The sequence below is a fragment of the Schistocerca americana genome, chromosome 1 (assembly GCF_021461395.2).
Source record: "Schistocerca americana isolate TAMUIC-IGC-003095 chromosome 1, iqSchAmer2.1, whole genome shotgun sequence".
In the NCBI taxonomy this organism is placed as follows: domain Eukaryota; kingdom Metazoa; phylum Arthropoda; class Insecta; order Orthoptera; family Acrididae; genus Schistocerca; species Schistocerca americana.
This window is the reverse complement of record NC_060119.1, coordinates 707,124,755-707,147,435: the sequence shown is the minus strand read 5'-3', so window position 1 is coordinate 707,147,435 and position 22,681 is coordinate 707,124,755. Positions and strand designations below refer to the sequence as shown.

General features: G+C 38.1%; 1 protein-coding gene across 1 annotated transcript in view; it reads left to right on the top strand.

The window, feature by feature from the left end:
- Window positions 1–22,681, top strand: part of LOC124609901 (serine/threonine-protein kinase MARK2-like) — a 294,494-nt gene that overhangs the window by 202,414 nt on the left and 69,399 nt on the right. Inside the window, 3 exon segments of the mRNA XM_047140111.1 lie at window positions 3,078–3,190; window positions 3,851–4,052; window positions 9,460–9,642. Of these exon segments, the coding sequence (XP_046996067.1) occupies window positions 3,078–3,190; window positions 3,851–4,052; window positions 9,460–9,642 (498 nt within the window).

Sequence of the window (22,681 nt, the reverse complement as noted above, 5' to 3'; positions counted from 1 at the left end):
ACAAGTAGGCAGTGTTTTCTTGGACAGTATCTGCAAGATATATGTGATAATGCTCTGACTTGTGTGAATGACCTGATGAGTGAAGTATAAGAACTTTTATAATGGCGAAGCAACAGTCACTCATACTGTGATTTAAGTGTTAAGTGTGTGTGTGTGTGTGTGTGTGTGTGTGTGTGTGTGTGTGTGTGTGTGTGTTAAACACAAAGACAGGTAACTGTGAAAATTCTCTCTACAAAAGAGAATTTGCTGTGATCCCTTCAAGTGCCATAATTTTTTTTTTTAAACCTGGATTGCGTGAACTTTGTTTAGAAAAGGCAAAGAACTTCAAAACGAGAGGCTTTAGCATTATTCCTGGGGATAAAATGCGCCCAACCTGTATCAAACTTATTAATGAAAAACAAGCAAGTGACTACTTATCACCAGACTATATAAATGACAGTAATGTGAAGGTGCAGACTCCTGAAAAATCTGTGCTCAACACCAGCTTAACTAGCTTAGGAGTATCTCCTGTAAAGCTGCATTCAGTTGCTCAGCATAGTCGAAATGCAGCAGCCAAACGAAAATTGGGCTCTGAAAACTGAAATTTCACATCCGACAGTACTGTATTCTATCTATTAAAAATCCTGAAGACAAAGTAGGATTCTTAAAATTTGCTTCTCTTCGACCAAAACAGTGTATACTTGCAGGATCATCAGGGACACACCGTATGTGTGTGCAATTACCACCAAAACATTAAACTGCTTCTAAATTCCATTTCTATTAAAGAAACAGACCAAGATCTAATTCAAATAATAACATGTGATGTAAATAATCGAGCCTGTATGCTTTGTCTGTGTGAAAAATGCCCCACCACTTCATTGCTTCAAACCCACTTAGAAAATAAAATATAAGATTATGATCCTGATGAGATGGTTCAGTACAGTCAATGGGTATCAACTGATAGAATTACTGTGTGTTCAAATCACTTCTCTATCAGAATTCTGTGACACACTAATTAAGAAAATTGAAGAAATTACTCCACACCCTTTTGTTTCTCAATCACAATCTGATTATCCGAAAATGAAGAAGGAAACTCTTGATGAAGGATCAGTGTTAATTTTAATGGGCTTCAGGGAAAATCTCAATTTTGTTCAAGATGAGGTGCAGGGATACCATTGGAACAATGTCAGCTGCACTCTTCACACTGTCCATGCATATTACAAAAAGGACAAACAGTTGCATGCAAAAAGTATTTGGATTGTTTCTGGTAATCTAGAACATGATGTTGCCTTCGTGTACCAGACTCACAAGACTGTATTGAATTTTTTAAAGTGTGAATTTCCAGAAATTCTTCTTGCGTATGTTGATTATTTCACTGATGGTTGTGCTGCACAATACAAAAATTGTAGGAATTCCAGAAATATCTGCTACCTTGAACACGGCCTTAAGTGCAGCTGATCCTTTTTTGCTACCAGCCATGGCAAATCTCCCTGTGATGGTATTGGTGCCACTGTTAAGACTAGTCACAAAAACAAGTTTGCAAAGAGTTTATAAACATAAAATACTTACAGCTTCACAGGTATTTGAATTCTGTCTTTAAAACCTGCAAGGCCTTTCATTTCTCTTTGTTTCAAAAGATGAAATGGTACAAGTCGGACATTATCTTTCTCAGCATTTCACAGGTGCAAAAACAATTCCTGGAACACGATCTATGCATTACATTGTACTAGTGTCTCCAGTAAATTTTAGTATTGTGCATGATTTCTCAGATGCACTTCCACCACTAATGCCGGAATGCACTGTGCAGCCCAACTGCTATGTTGCTTGTGCATATGACTCTTCTAAGTATTTGGGAATTGTTGAGAGGGTGAATTGTGAAGAAGGGAAGGAGATGTTACAGTAAGGTTCATGCATCCTTATGGACCATCCCCATCCTTCTGTTGGCCTGTGATAATGTTGTTTGTGATGTTTCTTTCTCTCATATTCTCTGTGAAGTTCACATCACCACAGCAACAGGCAGACATCACCACAGCAACAAGCCGTACTTATTCTCTGAGCAAAGAGTCCTCAAAGTTGGTGAAAGAAAAGTGGTTCTCATACAAAAAAATATTATCTAAGCATCAAAGTGTCTTGTCACATGTTTAGTTCTGAATCAACTTGAATGCAGATTGCAGCACCAGCATTTTGTGCAGTGTTGACAATATTGGCTTTGGACAGAATGCTTAAATATTATAAACAAAATGCTATGTATTTTTACATTGAGTTAATTTGATTATGGCAGAGGTAAGAAAGTGTTCATATGTCATGTAATTCACAAGTCGCCCTATATTCTATAATGTGCAATTTTGTTTCATATATTGCAAATTTTGTTCAATTTGAATATTGTTATGTGCACTTACGTTGTAATGTCTCTTGGGTAGTAATTGTATTTTTCTCCAGGATATATATAATTTTTCCCCAGTTCCATTCATTTCTCAAAACTGATTTTTTGTGTGATGAAAACTTTATTATTTGTAGATCACTTTCTAATTTTTTCAATGTTTGCCAAATGGGGACAGCTGTCCAAAATATTTTTTTCTAATTTAATTGGACAATTCTAACATGTTTTCAAAAACTACATTTTGTAAAGGATATTCAGGGAAAAACTGTTAGCATACCATTTTTTGTTTAAAAACTGCAGCCAATTTTCAAATTTCTACAGTTTGCTTCAAAGTAACGCATTGCATCAAACTTTCAGCAATTGCTACCAACAGAATGTATGTAAAGCAATAAAAATTGACAAAGGTTCATGGTATTAGATACAAAAGCAGTACACAAAATCTCAGTTCACAACTGGATAATGGATGTCATGGCCTGGATGACTTTGCATGGAATGACCTTTTGTGTTCATTTAGTTCCGGAGGGTTGACAATATAAAATCAACAGCTGTTCTGTGTGTATGAATGCTAATAAGTAATGACCAATATTCTTATTATCATAACTAAACCTGTAACATTTAGTGCCTTGTTGATGATGTGAAATCGTATTTTGATTGATGAACTACTATTCCAGTTTATATGATGTCTGATGCTTGTAACACTGTATAATTCTTATTACAGAAGCCTTAGTTAGCATGGGCTACACCAGAACTGAAATTGAAGAGAGTTTAGCAAATGCAAAATATGATGATGTTTTTGCAACGTATCTTCTCCTTGGAAGGAAGTCGTCAGATGTAAGTGTAATGAGAATCAGTGTTATTAGATGGCTTCTCTCTCTCTCTCTCTCTCTCTCTCTCTCTCTCTCTCTCATATGCATTTTAGTTTACCTATTCCTTAAGTCGTTTGTCAAATATTATACAAAATTTCAACTTCTAGATTTAAAAAATGTTAAATGAGAGTATGGAAGTCGATTGTTTAATTATATTTTGTATAATGGAGCCTTCTGCGTGACAAATTTCACTATGAGTTCTTAAATCACATCTAAATTTAAATGTAACTCGTGCAAAAAAAAATGTTATTACTGAGGATCAAAGAGGCATCCGTATTTGTAACTTTTTAAAAATATAGCTAGACCAAGATCAATAAACACAGCAAATTAAATAAAGGAAATTGCTTTTAAAATTTGAAAAGAAGCCAGATGTTAGTCAGTTAACAAAAATTCAGATTCTAGTGTGCTCAAGCATAGCTCCAGAAAACAAGTAAGGCAAAGACAGCCGATACCTGCAAAAATTTCAGTGCAACAATGAAAGAAATGAAAGATAAAATTAATGCAGAAGGTAGCTGCAGGAAGAAGGGGAATAGTAACAGGAATAATTATGATATAAATAGAATTGAAAATGCTTGTTGAATGTAATATAGCTCTCCATTAAAGTTAAAATTATTTTCTTTTACAGCCTGAAAGTGATGGTTCGAGATCTGGAAGTTCTTTGTCACTTCGTAATATTCCACCAGCTGTGACCCAGGGTAATGCACAGTCACCTTCTCATGGGCACCGTGGTGTACATCGATCAAGTTCAGCAACGAATGCCAAACCTAGCCGGAGAGCGTCCTCTGGTGGTGAAACTTTGCGTGAGTCACCAGCTACTGCTGCTGGGGGTGGGCATCTCTGCTCAGTTCTGTATCCCACTGCACTAGTAGTTACCATCATAGTGCACTTCGCATAATTTCAGGCTTTTCAGTAGTGCACTGGCGAAATGCGCTTTTAGTTGCTTCCATGTTTACTTTCAAACCAGCATGTCACCATCATAGTCGTCTGACATTTGTGAACATAGCCCTAATTGGAAGATAAGTAGTGTTCACATGGGAGTTGCAGTAAAAGACATTTTTATACGAAGTTGTTTACCCTGTGTTGTGAATGTTGACGTTTTTTGGTATTGCTGCCATGTTTGGTGCTGGAAGTCTCCTGTTTTGTGATCTTCCTCACCATGTTGTAAAATCTGATAATGAATTGAAATTATTTAACTTTGGGATGAACAAGTATTATCAAAAAGTGACATTTTTACTATGTATACTGTGTCTTTACATATGTGTGTAGCTTTACTGCATTTGCCTGCACATACATGTGTGGCTTTGCTGCGTTTGCCTGCAGACTGTCAAATTGTTATGTGCAGTGGGTATACAAGGAGAAATGCCTTCCTTACCGTGTATAAAAAAATTCTTTATGGACTACATCTGGTATCAGTTGGAATGCAATAAAAAACAAAATTTGTATTATTAACATAAAATTTATGTACAAGTCATAATTATTTCAGATTTAGTTCTCAATAAGAAGTAATTTGTAGGCTGCGTAATTTATTTTATCAAGTGTTACCAATTTCTATCAGTAGGTAATTTTTTCATAAGTGTTTACTGAAGGAAGAAGGAGGTACATGAATATGTAAGTTGTTACGAACTGAAAGAGACTGACTTCTCTGGTGCTTTTAATTTCTTTTCTTGGATCTTCCCAGATCAGACAGACACTCAAGGACACCATAAAAATAAATATTCAAAAAAATTAGCATTTCACACTCAAAAACACTCTTGAGTGCTCAAAAGTACTCTCACTCAAGCCTCATTTGTAATTTTAATTCATTGTTCATCTGTTAAGTTTTTTCTCAATTATTCAATGTCTTCGATTGTGAAGCCTAACATGATTCCCACTTTTCATTTGTTCCATTTCTTTGCTGTTCTTGCTGGATGCTTGTGTTTGCAGTTCACTACTTGAGTCACTAAAATCCCGTTTAACACACTGTTCACTACCATACGCATTTCACTTTAACGTAGGTTTATGTCACTTTTCCTTGATCTTACTCTTAATTGCTTTCCAAAAGTATACTAATGAATATAAGCTGGCATTGCCTGTTTATACCCTTCAGAGTTGGAACATACCTGCACCATAACAGAGTAATGGAACATACAGAAACATTCTCGAATATTTTGCGAAGTTCTATAACATTTGCAAACCTTCTGGAAGATTCTGTAGCTTTCTGGAACAGTCTAAAACCTTCTAGAAGTAACATTCTATCCAGTCCTGGCCACTTAAGCACTCAATTCTCAGCTGCTTCAGTGACTTCTCATAAGTAATCCAGTGGCGTCATACCCTCTTCTGTCACCTATGTCTTCAAGCCCAACCCCTGTACTTCCAAAGCAAAACCTTCTCTAGGGATGGGGTATGGGAAGCTACCATATCATGTAACCCCCATGGGACAGCAGATATTTGTTGCGAAGATATAATGGCATGAGGGGACAGACCATACTTACATTTATAATATACAGTATATTGATTAATTATGACCTCAGTTATTGGCTGTGTTCTGGTTGTTGCTTAGGATAGAATATATACGACTCGCAGCTGCAAACTTTTCCATATTGCAGAACTTACCCACCTCAGTCAGTGCAAAATATTATTTTTCCTCTCTTTCCAACAACAGAATTTAAAATATTACATAATTTCTAGCCCATGATTACCTTCAGGGGGCAAAAGATCTAATACTGCCAAAAGATCCACACACAAGTTCATACACCACCTTAGCGTTCAGAACTATTAGATCCTTCCTCAGGGAGGAGAGAAAGGAGGTTAGAAAGGAAGGGATGGTCAAGCAGACTCCAGGTGTAGTAGACACATCTGTTGTGTGCATCCTTTTTAACCTTCCCCCAACTTTCTCTCTTTCCTGGGGAAGTTCTAAGGCTAGGTCAGTGTGCATAATTTCGAGTATGTACTAAATATTTTACCTGTTGAGGGTAAGTACTGACCATCAATTCTGTCTCATGCTGTTAAAGAAAATGATGTGAAAGCCAATACACACATACTCATTTTTGTTTTGTTTTTCTAGATATTAACATTATTTAACAACTTTTGTAAAGATTTTGCATTGAATACCGTCATATTGTTTTTGGTCACTCGAGGACAAGTTTGTAGTGCTTAATTAGGAAGAAATGCTAGTTACTGGATGTGACATCAGGATGGTAAACATGTATGAGTTTAAAAACTTTGCAGCTCAAGCATCATATCATTTGAACATACTTGAGAACTAAAACTATTCCAGATATCATATTTCCATCTGAGCAGTAGTACCAAGTGGGGTGGCACAACGATTAAGCACACTGGACTTGCATTCGGGTGGACGACAGTTGAAACCCACTTCTGGCCATCCTGATTTATGTTTTCTGCCATTTCACTAAATCGTTCCAGGCAAGTGCCACGACAGTCTCTTTGAAATGGCACAGCCGATTTCCTTCCCTGATCTGAGCTTGTGCTCCATCTTCTAATGACTTCATTGTCCATGGGACATTAAACACTGATCTCCTCCATCTGGGTAACAGTGAATTGCGCTACTCAGTTTTATATATTGTTATATCTTTTATTTGACACAACTTCATATATGGCCATTTAGGTCTCTAGCTTGTAAATAACCAGTTTCATCATATCACTACATGAGGGGGAACTCCTTTCTCTCTTCATAATGTAAAGTCATTTGTAGTGGGAATATTTATTTTCATATATATTTTGATTCACCACTGTAAGAAGGAAAAAGCAAAAATTATACTTTTTAAAAGTGGCATTTGGTCATCGCGTACAGCCATCCATCACAATGATACTTCGAACTTTGCCTCCTTTGAACTTTGCCTCCTCACAATGGAGGACCTCTGCAACACACTGTACAAGCATCAGACAGAGATTGCCAACAGTCACATTTTCGAACCAACTGGTCTGTAACTTACGTAGTGCACCTCATGTAAAATATCGCATCTTGTTAACTGCTATTCATACATAAGAAGTTAGTATATAGACTTAACCTGGTGAAAATTAAACAAAATGTTGAAAAAACGAAGTGACATTGATCGTAGTGCAGAGCATGGTAAAGTTAAGACATTTTTGTGTATTTTTTTGGTTTGTTCCCCTTACTCCTTATGTTCTTGCTGTTTGTTGCGAATGAATAATTAATAAATGTGAACACACTCTTTACAGTTGAAGTATCTTTATGTTTCCATTATTTTATTCTGCCCAGGGCATTCTAGTATCATCTGAATATAATAGTGTGGTGGTTTTTCTGGGACAGTAATGCTTTCATCACTTTGATCTGATATTAAGTGGATTGCAGTGATCCTTCAGTTTGTCATTGTCACACACTGCATTACTTTTCAGTGCCATTGTTCTGTGGCACCCAAACAGTTAAGTGCTCCAGAGTTATTACCTTGGTGTAAAGAATGGACCTAAATATTTTCAAATAATGCAAGAAAAGGAAGCTAAATTTTATCACTTCCATTTGCTGCATCTTTGCAAAAGTTGTGTTGCTATAGGGTAAGACAGAAATGGGAAAATAATGATTAATCAGTAATGACTTTGTTAGTTACCAGGAGAAAAACACACAAATATTTGTGAAAGTAGACATGCATTTCATGTTGTCGGTGTCCTTATTTACGAGGGGTGTTTGAAAAGTCCGTACAAAGTCCGAGAGATGGCACCACCAGCTCGTATCGAGGTAATGTTTAGTTAGTAACATCTTTGGAAAAAACGCACACAAAGTTTCAGCCATATTGGTCTATTTCTTTGTGTTTGGCATTCGTGTGAATCAAGGAAGTCAAGTGATTGTCAAAAAATGGACGAAAAAGAATTTCGTGTGGTGATTAAATATTACTTTGTGAAAGGAAAAACGTCTCAGGAGACTAAGGAGAAGCTTGATAAACAATACGGTGACTTTGCACCTTCAATCAGAACAGTTTATAAGTGGTTTCAAAACTTTCGGAGTGGCCATATGGGCACAAGTGATGCTGAATATTCTGGACGCCCTGTGGAGGTTACGACTCCAGAAATCATTGATGAAATCCATGATATGGTGATGGATGACAGAAGAGTTAAGGTGCGTGAGATTGCTAGTGCTGTGGGTATCTCAAATGAATGGGTTCATAATATTTTGCATAAACATTTGGACATGAGAAAGCTATCCGCATGATGGGTTCCGCGATTGCTCGCGCTTGACCAAAAACGGAATCGTGTGAAGTGTTGCGAGGATGGTTGGCAGTTGTTCAGGAAGAATCCGCAAGACTTTAAGCATCGTTTCGTCACTGTGGATGAAACATGGATACATTACTATACTCCTGACACCAAACAACTATCTAAACAATGGGTTACTAAGGGAGAACTTGCGCCAAAAAGGGCGAAGATCGGAAAGGTTATGGTGACTGTCTTTAGGATTCCCAAGGGATAATTCTCATCGACTATCTGGAAAAGGGTAAAACTATTACAGGTGCATATTATTCATAATTATTGGACCATTCGAAAACCGAGCTGCAAGAAAAATGCTGGCGATTGGACCTCAAAAAAGTCCTTTTCCATCACGACAATGCACCGGCACACACCTCAGCAGTTGTGGTCGCAAATTTAATGGAAATAGGATTACAACTCGTTTCATATCCCCCTCCCCCTATTCTCCAGACTTAGCTCTCTCGGACTACTATGTGTTCCACAATTTGAAGAAATGGCTTTCGGAACAAAGAAGCGATTGCAGCAACTAATAGCTATTTTGCAGACTTGGACAATTCCCATTATTGGGAAGGGATCAACAAATTAGAACAGAGTTGGACGAAGTGTATAAGTTTAAAAGAGGAGACTATGTAGAAAATTAAAAAAGGTTTACCCCAAACACGTAAGTAGTTTTTATTTTTGCACGGACTTTTCAAACGCCCCTCGTAAGTAATAGGTGTTCACTTTGATTAGAAGTTTCCTAACTGTTTCAGTTACTATACATTCAAATATAAACATCATAATTACTGCAAGTAAAAATCATGCAAAATTAAAAGCATATTTAACACTGAGCTTTCAAAATCAAGGCTACTTTCAATAGAATCCAGAGAGAGAATGGAATTTGGCATTTGGAGATGTAACTTCTGTGGAATAGGTATTCAGACAAAAATATAAAAGGAAGGCATTTTGATATTTTAATAGTAATTAGTGTGTAAATATGTACTGTTAATTTTTTTACCTGGATTGTCAAACTTCTAAAATCAACTGTAACTTCATCAGGGGCTCCAACTGGCACACCTAATGTGAGCAACCATAATCATGCACCAACGAGTAATTTCAAGCGTCAAAATACTGTAGACTCTGCAACAATAAAGGAGAATACAGCGCGAATAAATTCAGCAAGTGCAGCAACGCGCCCAGCCCCTCCAAAAAATACGGCGGCCATTCCAGTATTAGATTCAAGTAAGTGGTCAAGATACTTTGTAATTACATTCTACTCTCTGAATTTTATTTTCATTACATTTGTTAACTAGTAATAAAGAAATATGATGACATGATGAGAGAAGATTTCTTGTGTCAAGTACTACATAAGTTACCTTAAAGTACTAAACAGTGGGGCTGATTAATGATAAAAGTGCTGTGGATTTTAAGGAAAATGTTGTAAGTTTACAGTGAGCCTAATACTAACACTGAATTCAAAATGATTCTTGATGTGTTTATATCCATTTTTGAAAATAAGTTGTTGTTGTTGTCTTCAGTTCTGAGACTGGTTTGATGCAGCTCTCCATGCTACTTTATTCTGTGCAAGCTTCATCATCTTCCAGTACCTACTGCAGCCTACATCCTTCTGAATCTGCTTAGTGTATTCATCTCTTGGTCTCCCTCTACGATTTTTACCCTCCACGCTGCCCTCCAATACTAAATTGGTGATCTCTCGATGTCTCAGAACATGTCCTACCAACCGATCCCAGTTGTGCCACAAACTTCTCTTCTCCCCAATTCTATTCAATACCTCCTCATTAGTTATGTGATCTACCCATCTAATCTTCAGCATTCTTCTGTAGCACCACATTTCGAAAGCTTCTATTCTCTTCTTGTCCAAACTAGTTATCGCCCACATTTCACTTCCATACATGGCTACACTCCATACAAATACTTTCAGAAACGACTTCCTGACATTTAAATCTATACTCGATGTTAACAAATTTCTCTTCTTCAGAAATGCTTTCCTTGCCATTGCCAGTCTACATTTTATATCCTCTCTACTTCGCCCATCATCAGTTATTTTGCTCCCCAAATAGCAAAACTCATTTACTACTTTAAGTGTCTCATTTCCTAATTTAATTCCCTCAGCATCACCCGACTTAATTCACTTACTTTCCATTACCCTCGTTTTGCTTTTGTTGATGTTCATCTTATATCCTCCTCTCAAGATACTGTCCATTCCGTTCAACTGCTCTTCCAAGTCCTTTTCTGTCTCTGACGGAATTACAATGTCATCGGCGAACCTCAAAGTTTTTATTTCTTCTCCATGGATTTTAATACCTACTCCGAATTTTTCTTTTGTTTCCTTTACTGCTTGCTCAATATACAGATTGAATAGCATCGGGGAGAGGCTACAACCCTGTCTCACTCCCTTCCCAACCACTGCTCCCCTTTCATGTCCCTCGACTCTTATAACTGCCATCTGCTTTCTGTACAAATTGTAAATAGCCTTTCGCTCTCTGTATTTTACCCCTGCCACCTTCAGAATTTGAAAGAGAGTATTCCAGTCAACATTGTCAAAAGCTTTCTCTAAGTCTACAAATGCTAGAAATGTAGGTTTGCCTTTCCTTAATCTTTCTTCTAAGATAAGTCATAGGGTCAGTATTGCCTCACGTGTTCCAACATTTCTATGGAATCCAAACTGATCTTCCCCGAGGTCGGCTTCTACCAGTTTTTCCATTTGTCTGTAAAGAATTCGCGTTAGTATTTTGCAGCTGTGACTTATTCAACTGGTAGTTCAGTAATTTTCACATCTGTCAACACCTGCTTTCTTTGGGATTGGAATTATTATATTTTTCTTGAAGTCTGAGGGTATTTCGCCTGCCTCATACATCTTGCTCACCAGATGGTAGAGTTTTGTCAGGACTGGCTCTCCCAAGGCTGTCAGTAGTTCTAATGGAATGTTGTCTACTCCTGGGGCCTTGTTACGACTCAGGTCTTTTAGTGCTCTGTCAAACTCTTCACGCAGTATCGTATCTCCCATTTCATCTTCATCTACATCCTCTTCCATTTCCATAATATTGTCTTCAAGTACATCGCCCTTGTACAGACCCTCTCTATACTCTTTCCACCTTTCTGCTTTCCCTTCTTTGCTTAGAACTGGGTTTCCATCTGAGCTCTTGATATTCATGCAAGTGGTTCTCCTTTCTCCAGAGGTCTTTTTAATTTTCCTGTAGGCAGTATCTATCTTACCCCTAGTGAGATAAGCCTTTACATCCTTACATTTGTCCTCTAGCCATCCCTGCTTAGCCATTTTGCACTTCCTGTCGATCTCATTTTTGAGACGTTTGTATTCCTTTTTGGCTGCTTGACTAACTGCATTTTTGTATTTTCTCCTTTCATCAATTAAATTCAGCATCTCTTCTGTTACCCTAGGATTTCTACTAGCCCTCGTCTTTTTACCTACTTGATCCTCTGCTGCCTTCACTATTTCATTCCTCAAAGCTACCCATTCTTCTTCTACTGTATTTCTTTCCCCCATCCCTGTCAATTGTTCACTTATGCTCTCCCTGAAACCCAGCAGAGATTTCAAATCACAAACTGATACATCAGGACTCTCCAGACTATCAACTGGATACCATTTTCTGGAAAAGATTGAGACAGAAGTAGGCAAGAAACAGAAGCAAAAACAATGTGTAGTGTGTTCTCTGAGAGGCAAAAAGTTTACTGGGAAAGTGTGGTGCAAAGACGCAAGCTACCAGTGTAGTGAATGCAAAGTGGCATTGTGCAAACTACCGTGTTTCAAAATTTATCATACAAAGACCAAATTTACATCTTAAAATAAAGCCAAAGGAGGTTACTGTAGATAAAACAAACAGTATAAATAATTATTAAAATTCTTGTTTAAAATAATGTAGTTTTGTTTCTGAGCATTAAGTGCATATATCCTTGACCAATTTTTCCTCTTTTCAAAAACAATGCTATAATTGAAACTTTAATGAAAGCAAATATTAATTAAAAGAACAAAGTATTATACATACTTTCAAACTAGAAAGTTCCAGCTTTTCAAGAAGGGTAATGTCATTGCTATAACAAAAACCATTTAAGAGTTGTAGTAAATTAAAATACGCTAAAAACAGCTAGGTCTTATGGTAGAGCATTGTGCGCTATGGCTCGGGGCCCAAAGTGTTAAAGAGAATAGGAGCAGTGTAAAGGAAGATATTTTTAATTTCTTCTTTTTAAAAATAGGTAAGTGAATTGGTGCAAACAGTTCAGAGGAGAAAACAAAATGGTATGCTGAAGAAGCAATGCTGAGGACATTTAATGAATTAAAATTTTCTCTCTCATCCCCATCTGAAGGAAGACTCTAAAAAGTTTGTATGAGGTTGATAATATCTCCTCTAGACACTAAAAAGTTGTGGCTCTATAATATGTAATTCTTTATTGACTCAGATTTCCCAGAAAGGTTGATATATGCCATTGAGCGAATACGTTTTGTCAGAAGCATTTTCTTCATTTTGCCTCAGATGGCACTGTAATTGGAAGAATAGAAATGGGTACACAATTGTAATTAATGATGTGCTACTCAGTGGCCCTTGAATGTCCAATGGCACATGGGACCCCACTCCCAAGCTGGGAGGGCAGGACAGGCCAGTATTGTATAACTTCTAACTGCAAACCTCATTCGGAATGTTGTATTTCTCCGAAGTATTGAACAGGGGACTACTCGATGCGCCACTGTGGCCACTTAGCAAACTATAACATTATCATAACAGGCAGCACCCCACAGCCAGATTTCACGTATCGTGCACACACAGAACAGTAAGCAGCTCTAAACATTGCAATTTTGCACAGTGTTTACTGCCTGCACGTCAACCTATCATTTGGAGTACAGACATGCAAGTGGACTACGAATGTTGCAACCACAGAAGAAAAAATTGAAATGTCTTGATTTATGGTGAACGTAAGAGAAATGTTCAGGCTGATGTTGCCTTGTATACTGGGCATCTTTCAGAAAAAACTAACCTTCGTTCATTCTTTTACGCAGTTATGAATGTATTTTATGTCTGATGGCAGTGTACAGACCGGCAAAAGGAAACGAAGCAAACGTGTTAAAGGAGAAGCTAATGAAATAGCTGTACTAGTGGCAGTGCACAACAATCCACCGATAAGGATCTGGCAGGTAGACTGCGATTCCAATATGTCTGTAAGTAGTATTATCACAATACTGCATTGTCACAAATATTATCCATACCACATGTCACTGCATCAAGAACTTCCTGGTGACGATTTTCATAATATGACACTTTTTCGTGAATGGGCACATCAACAAATGCAAACGATCCCCACACTGTTCGCCGAGGTACTATATTCCAATGAGTCCACATTCATAAATAATGGTAGCATTAACTGGCATAACATACTTCACTATAGTATAGACAATCCCCACTGGTTACGGCATGTTGACCAACAACATCCTTGGTTAGGTAATGTATGGTGTAGCATCTTGGGGAACAAACTCATTGGCCCATAATTTATCAACGGCACATTGAATGGACACAGATATTGAATTTTTCTGGAACAGGAACTACCAGTACTACTGAAGGATGTTGCTCTGGACATTTGACAGCTTATGTGATTTCAGCATTACGGTTGCCCATCGCATTACACAACTGAAATACAGGAGGTGTTAGACCGTGTTTACAGTAGCAATCAGCAAAGGTGCCTATTAATTGGTCCACTACATTGCCAGATTTGATGTCGCCAGATTTCTTCCTGTGGGGATACTTAAAAGATAAGGTGTCCCAGCAAGTGCCAATATGCTGTGAACACATGGTGAACTGCATCAGCTTCTGTCACTTGTACAGTCATTTGAAAGTCAGATAACTAAGTGTATTGAAGTTTGCGATACAGTCCTTGAACACTGATTCTAATCGGAAAAGTAAAATAATGTTCATCTCATGCCATGGTCACAGTGGCGTGTCGAGTGGTCACTTGCTTGATATGTCAGAGGAATACAGTGTTGTGAATGGAGTTTCCAATTAAAAGTTATCAAATACTGGCCTGGCCTGCCCTTGCAGCATGGAGGTGTGGTCCCACTGGATATTCAAGGATCATTGAGTCATGATTGTGTACCCATTTCTATTCCTCCAATTACAGCACCAGCTATGGCAAAATGAAGAAAATGCTTCAGACAAAGCACACGTAAATTTTGCCGTTGAATTATAATCTGATAGAAAAACCAGGAGTCCTCATTGAAGATATCAAAGTGGCACACTCAAAGGGTGTTGTGGTGGGTCGAGTATGCTACTGTTGGATGCCCCCCTCTGAGACAAACAAATTGGAATTATAACTTTTTATGGTCCAATGTATTGTTTTCAAGATATTTCAATATCTTCAGTTAAAATGAACACTTCGTATATTTTCTGATTACATAATAAAAATCTTAGTGACTATCAAAGACACTCTGTTGTGTCAGTTATAATATTATATTAGGGTAGTTAAGTTTTTATGGGATATGTGATTCAGCAAATTCCTGGGTTAGTTCTTATTTAACAAAAACAATGCAGGATGTTCCATTAGACTGTTAAAGTCATACAAAGAAAGACAACTACAAAGCTGTGTGGGCAGAAATTGCAGTGGGAGTTTATTCTTGCTTTATTTTAATGACCTGCCATTTTATATGAATCAGGAGGCAGATGATACAAGCAGTCTTGCAAAGCTGAGCAAAGAAGCATCTGTTTAGAAATCATAAATGATAGTGACTAAATGGGTTAACAGATATGTCCTAGCTTTAAACTTAGGGAACGAGTTCGCCCAGTTCTCCAATTAACCTAGTACCCTTACAAGAAATGATAAAGAGGGTAAAAGTCTTAAGTTCTTGGGAGTGGGTATTGATGACAACTTAAACTAAAGTATCTGGGTTCGGCTACTTTTGCTATAAGAAAAAGTGTGATCATTGGGGATATAGAAGGCAGTGAGTTAACATATATATTCATTCATTGATGATTGGCATAATACTCTGGCTTAACTCTTCACTTGGGCAAAAAGCATTCATTCCTCAAAAGAAAATAATTGCTCACACTCATATGTCTTACAATTACCTCTTTCAGCAGTTGAGAATGTTAACCTCATACTTGCAGTAAATTTATTCAGGTATTAAATTTATTGTCAGCAAGGCATCTAAGTTTGACAGTAACAGATATTCACAAGTTCTACACTAGAAGGAAAAATGATCTGCATTACCTTTTAATGAATCTAACTTTGACACAGAAAGTGGTGAAATAGCTATAAAACTCTTTGTCAATCTTCCATGGAAGTAGTGTGTCTGAAAGATATCAGAAATGTTTTCAAATATAGATTAGAGATTTCTCCTTAACACTTTCTATACCATAAAGGAATTTTTGAGTTGAGATACAGTCATACATAAAAAAAAAAGAAGTCTGTAAATGGCCAACATGCTGCCATGTGCCATGTTTGCTGGTGTATAAGACACACCATCTTCTGTAAAACTTTATTTTTTTTTATGGAGGGGGGAACTGCTTGTTTAATACATCTACTACAAAACAATTACAGTAGAGTCTCATTAATCTGAACTAATTGCGACCGGACCTTGTTTGGATTACCAATTTGTTCGGGCTAGGCGGAATTATGGTGACTAGTTTCTTGAATGAAGTATACCAACCAGATAAGTAGCTACACCATGGTAACAAATGGGAACAAGTTTGGAAACGATGGCTCACTCTCACTCCCTGCCCTTGTTGTTGTGTGGTATTGAGACCTTTGTAGTGTCTGAGGTCAGTGCACTGCCAGTTGACTCGCGAAGTGCTTGGTTATGTTAGTTATCGATCGCTGGCACTAGTTATCGATCGCTGGCATGCATAACAGTTGTATTGTATTCGTTCAGGTGTAGTGGTGCATGTAATTTTGTCGTGAGTAAACAGAAACATACGATGTTAACTCTCAAAGAAAAACTAAACGTTTTGAAGTGGATAGACAATGGTGGGAATGTATCTAAACTGGCAACGGAACTGGGTGTTGATAAAGCAACCATTGGTAATTGGAAGAAGAACCCAGTGAAGCTACTACAGATGATACAGACAATCCCTGGATGTGAAGAAGCTAGTGAAGAAGACGTAGATGATTGGATGGGGCATGTGTGGAGAACCTTACTGAAACTGCTGTGACTCGAGACCAGGAAGAAGGGGACTGTTGTGACAGAAGTGTCAATGAGCCTGAGAATGACACAGGAGAGCTGGTGCCACAGTGTGATGCAGCAGAAGCCCTTGACCTTACACTATGTTATTTGGAGCAACAGCCCACTGCTACACCTGCTGATGTAATGTTTATAAGACGATGGCGCAACTATGAGTCATATAAAAGACTGTCTTCATGATGCCATAAAACAGTGACTGAGTTTTCGTCATCTAAATGTCTGCTGTATTTTAGTAAGTTTGACAGCTTTTCTTTCATTGTTATGCATTGTTTAAACCTAATGTTTTCTTGCCAATTTTTGTAATACATGTTTACTGTACTGTGTAAATTAAAATAGTATGGAAAAATGTGCGGTAAACTGCTGTACGTACACACATAGACTAACATTTTTCATGTTTGGATTAAGCGAACGTTCGGATTACCGGGACTTTGCTGTATAACACACATGTGCACTTACATCACATTTCTAGGCAATGTAAATAGGAAAAAGTGCTCACAATATACAAAATTGGTCATCAGAGCTGAAAGAAGAAATACGTGAAGCTGTTATGTCAGAACCGGAATCTTCATGCAGTAAATTATCATCTGTGCCATCTACTGCCTTACTGATCATACACTTCTCAAACAATTGAATCATTTTTGTAGAGTCCCGTGGAGCTTTGACCCACTCACAATCTTGAGAAATGTGCTGGGTCCCTTCCTCCCTCCCTCCTTCCTGATGTAGTTTCAAAGTCTGTAGATTGCGTTCATCAGTCCCACTTCTCCTCTGTAAGTCCCTTAAAGGGTCTGTTGATACATTCATCTAATGATTGAAGTAGTTACCCCTCCTAGCATTAAAGCTAACTTGAGACTTCAGTTCATTCAGTCTATTTTTAATGTCTTCTGCTCTGTGAGAATGAAACTGATCGCATACTAACAGGGCAGGCTTCTTCAGTCAGTCTCCAGGTCACCCAGACCAAATTCTATCTACCTATAACCTCATTCCTTCTCCATTCATCCATTGTTACTTAGGAAGCTGTAATTGCGTGTTATATTGATAGTGAACTGTGGTTTGTGAGACTAAGAATGGAAAGTCTGGCAAAGCACCCTGAAGCAATGTTACGCTGTACTGACACTATGTAATCTTCTGTTGTACATTTTGAGAAGGAGCATCGAAAACCGGAAAATAAGAAACATCGGAGATCAAAACATCACCAGGACCAGCCATGTCCTCCACCCTGTGTTATGTGTAGTCTTTGTGGCCACCTGTTTCATGCCAGGATTAGTCTGCTGAGCATCTCTGCACCTACAGAAGAAAAATAAAAACTTGAATACAAGTATGAAATGATAATATTGTACATTATTTAAATTTAAATAAGGCAAGGAATAAAGAATTTAACACGTTGAGACCAGTAAACGGCCATTTATGCCATTATTAAAAATGTTGCTGGCTCATCTGCATTTGACATATCTTTGGCAAGAAATATTTAAAAAGACCAATCTTCAAGCTCTGTTTTCAATCTTTATTTTAGTTCTCTGATTCATTATGAATTTTATAATAAAGATTACAGAAAACATAATTTTCTTAAAAAAAAATGTGCGACGTGATTTTTTTTAAGCACTGCCACACATAATTAGATTTTGTATCATAATGTTGAAGCATTCTGGGGTATGCAAAGATGCTGACTTCTCATTAGGATTTCTAATCTCAGATACAGAACAAAAGCATTTGTTGCAGCCTCTATGAACTTGTGACAAAATAGTTTTTTTTTTTCCATCACTTCATTTACTACTTCTTGAAAGGATGATGCCCGCATCTCGTGGTCGTGGGGTAGCGTTCTCGCTTCCCACGCCCGGGTTCCCGGGTTCGATTCCCGGCGGGGTCAGGGATTTTCTCTGCCTCGTGATGGCTGGGTGTTGTGTGCTGTCCTTAGGTTAGTTAGGTTTAAGTAGTTCTAAGTTCTAGGGGACTGATGACCATAGATGTTAAGTCCCATAGTGCTCAGAGCCATTTGAACCATTTTTTTTTTAAAGGATGATAAAAATCATCTTATCACGTCTATCAATCCCTGTTTTCAGTTACTACAATAGAGACTAGAATCTGGCTTTGACTTTGTCTTGGGACCATCCTTTGTACGAATAGAAATGTCCGAGGCTGTAATTTTGTGAATGGGTGTGATTTTTCCTCATTGACACAGACTTATGCCTTAGGATGTTTCACGTGGGTAAAATTACTTTTTAAATTCTTCTAATAATTGATCAAAAAATGTCTGATTTTTGACATGGCATCATGCTGAGGATGATTTGTGGGAATGTAGGCAGAATTGCAGTTCAAGTGTAAATTTGAAAGTGTGGCCTTGGATCTATTTCTGATCATTATAGTCCGTGGGAAAGCAATTGGAATAAAACCTATTGACATACCAGTAATCTGTCAATTTTGATTTCGTAATGAGCCATACATGATTAGGGACCCAAAAAACCTGCATCTAATTTTGGCAAAATTCCCATCTGATTTTTTTGTTCATTTGTAAATCGTGAGACTCACAAATTTAAAAGACTGTCACAGTATTTGCGTGAGGACAGAGCCTCAATGTTTCAGAATTGACCCTTAAAGAAGTGGTGATTGGGGAACTTTTTAACTGAGACATTTCCCTTTGCAAAGACCTTAGGCAGTGTTTTTTTTTAGTAGCCTTTGTTTCCTTCTTTTAACTGTATGTAAGTTTTCAACATATGATTGTTCTGTTGAGAAGCAGCATCATTATTTTTCCCGCCAGTGAACTGAATACATATCCGATTTAAAGTGTTTCTCAACATTATTTTTATTTTCCCATCCAATTTGATAATTACAGAATCTACAGAATATTAGTTTCGACCTTTCATGAGCATTTGTGGCTGTGCTACCAATACTGGACAAAACTAGGTATAGAATCAGTAAGGCACTTGATATAGAAGTAGAACCCCACTCGATTTGCATGTTAGGGGAAGAATTCTGGTGTGGTCAAAATATGGTGATAGTTTTTGTTTTCCAGTCACTATAGTGAAGAGTGCAGATACTATACATTGGCAGATGTCTGCAAGCATAAATGAACTAGAATTTTGACTGCCAGAGAGGTGAGGAGTGCTGCAAGGGAACAAGCCCTGCCTTCCTATGGCAGGGCAGCAGCCTGCACCCGTGTTCTGTGTTTCTGCGAAAACAGAACTGACACATGGTCATAGGATTCACAGATGCCTTGTTGTGTCGTGAGGGTCATAATCACAATTTGTGATGGACCATGATTAGTCTTCCTGCTCATTTCAAAACAAATAAATAAATAAATAAAAAAGTAGGGGAATAGCTCCTGTGCAATATCTTGCTGCGATTGGTAGTGTGTTGTAAACAAGGTAGTTTAGGCTTGATCTCTAGCAGTATTAGATGCATCCACAGTTCAAAACTCCAACCACGTAAAACAACCATGTTAAAGGTTTCTGCATTAAATCAACTATTGAACTTAAACTAGCATTCAGAAATTGTGGTCCTACATTGGCACCAGTTTTTGTATACTGTCATCATTACTTGTGGCTTCGTGGTCATTCAATCAAGTCACAACAGCATCCTTCAAGTCTTCATTTGCAAAACATTTACCAGCAAGGTGCTCTTCCAGTTGTGGAAGCAGGAAAATGATCTGACAATGCTGTGTCTGGACTACAGGGAGGATGCTCAAAGGTGTCCCACCAGAATTTCCTTCACAACAAGGCCTGTCTCTGCCAGGCAGTATGTGAATGTGCATTTCCATGTGACACGACACTTCCATGCGAGAACTCGCTTCTTCAGTGGTTGTGTATAGCCTGACGAAGACATCAAAGTGTAATGCAGAATGTGTCACTATACATTAGTGTGTTGTGGGGCATGAAATCATTGTCCCAGAAGGCAGAAGCCATCAGTTTTTTAGTTGATGCAGTTTGTTTGAACTTATGCAGCTGCTGAGAATGATACCACTCCAGGGACTGTTTCTTCATGTGGGTGTTTATGAAAAACCCACCTTTCATCTCGTGTAACTATCTGATCAATGAATGTGTTGCCATCCCTTTTGTAACACTCCAAGAATGTACCCTGAAGTGCTGAGTGACAATTTCATGCACAATTGAATGAGGCAGTTCCTGACATTGTTTATGCATATCTGTAATCGTGAATCGTCTGTTCTCTCGAAAGATGCGATCCGCCTTTTGTTTCAGCATATCTGTGATGATGGAGGATCCCACTGATCTCTTCTCATCACGAACATCTTTCCTCTCATTCTTATAAATTATGCGCCACTTTCATACACCGGCTGCATTCATTACACCTTCACCATAAATGGTAACATGATCGCTGTGAATGTCATAGGGTCAGACATTTTCTGCGTGCAGAAATCAAATAACACCTCACAGTCGGTGGGATTCACAATCAGCACGGCCATAGTCACAGCTTTCTCTGGACGTATCAGGTCTGACTTCAGTCACATACACCAACTGTCACACATCACACTGGACACCAGAAACTGATAAATGGTTGCAACAAGAGAGGTGCATGGACTGAATGTGCAAACAATTTTATTTTCTGGATGGCCCCCATATGACGCGTTATGCAGTGTGTATCTAATACAGACCATTCTGACACGCACAGTTTGTGTGGCACTAGAGAATTGGGTGTATTGATAGGACATTGTGTGTGTGTGTGTGTGTGTGCACACGTTTTTTCACCAGCTTTGTTACACACATTATCTTCCCAAACTAGACTTCACCAGCTGATGTGCAATACCAGTAAAGAAAATTGGTTAAATTTTCGATATTTATATGCAGAAAGTAAAGCTGTCCCAAACTATCTGATAAAATAGTTCATCTGGGTGCAATTTACTATGAAATAACATCAATTAGGTAACTTCATGTTTTCGCATTTTGACACAGATTTGGCGTCTGTATTCACATTTACTGCAAAATGCAAATTTTTCAGGTCCCTACAAATGAAGAATTCCGGCAAAAATAATAATAATAATAATAATAATAATAATAATGAAGCTTCACACCTAATGATGAATGCCTAACACTGTGTCCTTTAATTTGGATACTGTCTTCAGTTTGTCATAAACTGTCTTTGTGTACCTGCTGGTTCCTGATTTAATGTGTTACACAGTAGAATGGGGAAAGAAAATTGAAAACAAGGTCTAGCAGAGTGAATCTTTCCTCAGCTGCTGTTCTACTCCAGGATTTTTGAGAACTATGACATAGCTGGCTGTATATACTCAAATGTCCAGCTTAACTACATTGTAATTGTAGCAGCAGTATCTGAAGCAGCAGCATTATAGATGAAAAACGATAGCAGACAGCAGCTCGCCAGAATATGAGTCCTTTTCAGACTGTTCCCACTCTGATATTTCTCCTTCCGATCCAGAATCAATCAGTTCTTCCAAAATGTCTTGCTCACTCATAATGGGTGACATACTTGTAGCAGAATTATAATCAACAGCAAAATCTAACAAGAATAGACATGAATCTCTCAATGTGAGCCCACAGAGACTGAGTCAGTCATGACAGCAGCACCTATGTTTGCTGCTGTTCCTTCAAAGTAATTCTGTAATCGAACAACTAAGGGCAGTCGCTTTCAAGAGACATATACCTGGACATTCATATATCATTCTCATATGAAACCAGTCCACTTTTCGAATGGTAGGAGGTGCAAGTCGTAAAACATTGCAGCTTGAAATATACTCGGGCGCCATCCACTGAAAACATTGTTTTGGTACGAGTTGTGCTTGGACTTGGTCCCCAGTGTTAAAAAATTTCCCAAATACAGCTACTATGTGAACTGTACCACAAACAGCTTTTGAATAAACTTCACTCAAACAGTGACCAAACAATATCACAATAGTAGTTCCATATAAAACACTGTACTGTACTACAGTGGCCGGCCGGAGTGGCCGTGCGGTTCTAGGCGCTACAGTCTGGAACCGCGTGACCGCTACGGTCGCAGGTTCGAATCCTGCCTCGGGCATGGATGTGTGTGATGTCCTTAGGTTAGTTAGGTTTAATTAGTTCAAAGTTCTAGGCGACTGATGACCTCAGAAGTTAAGTCGCATAGTGCTCAGAA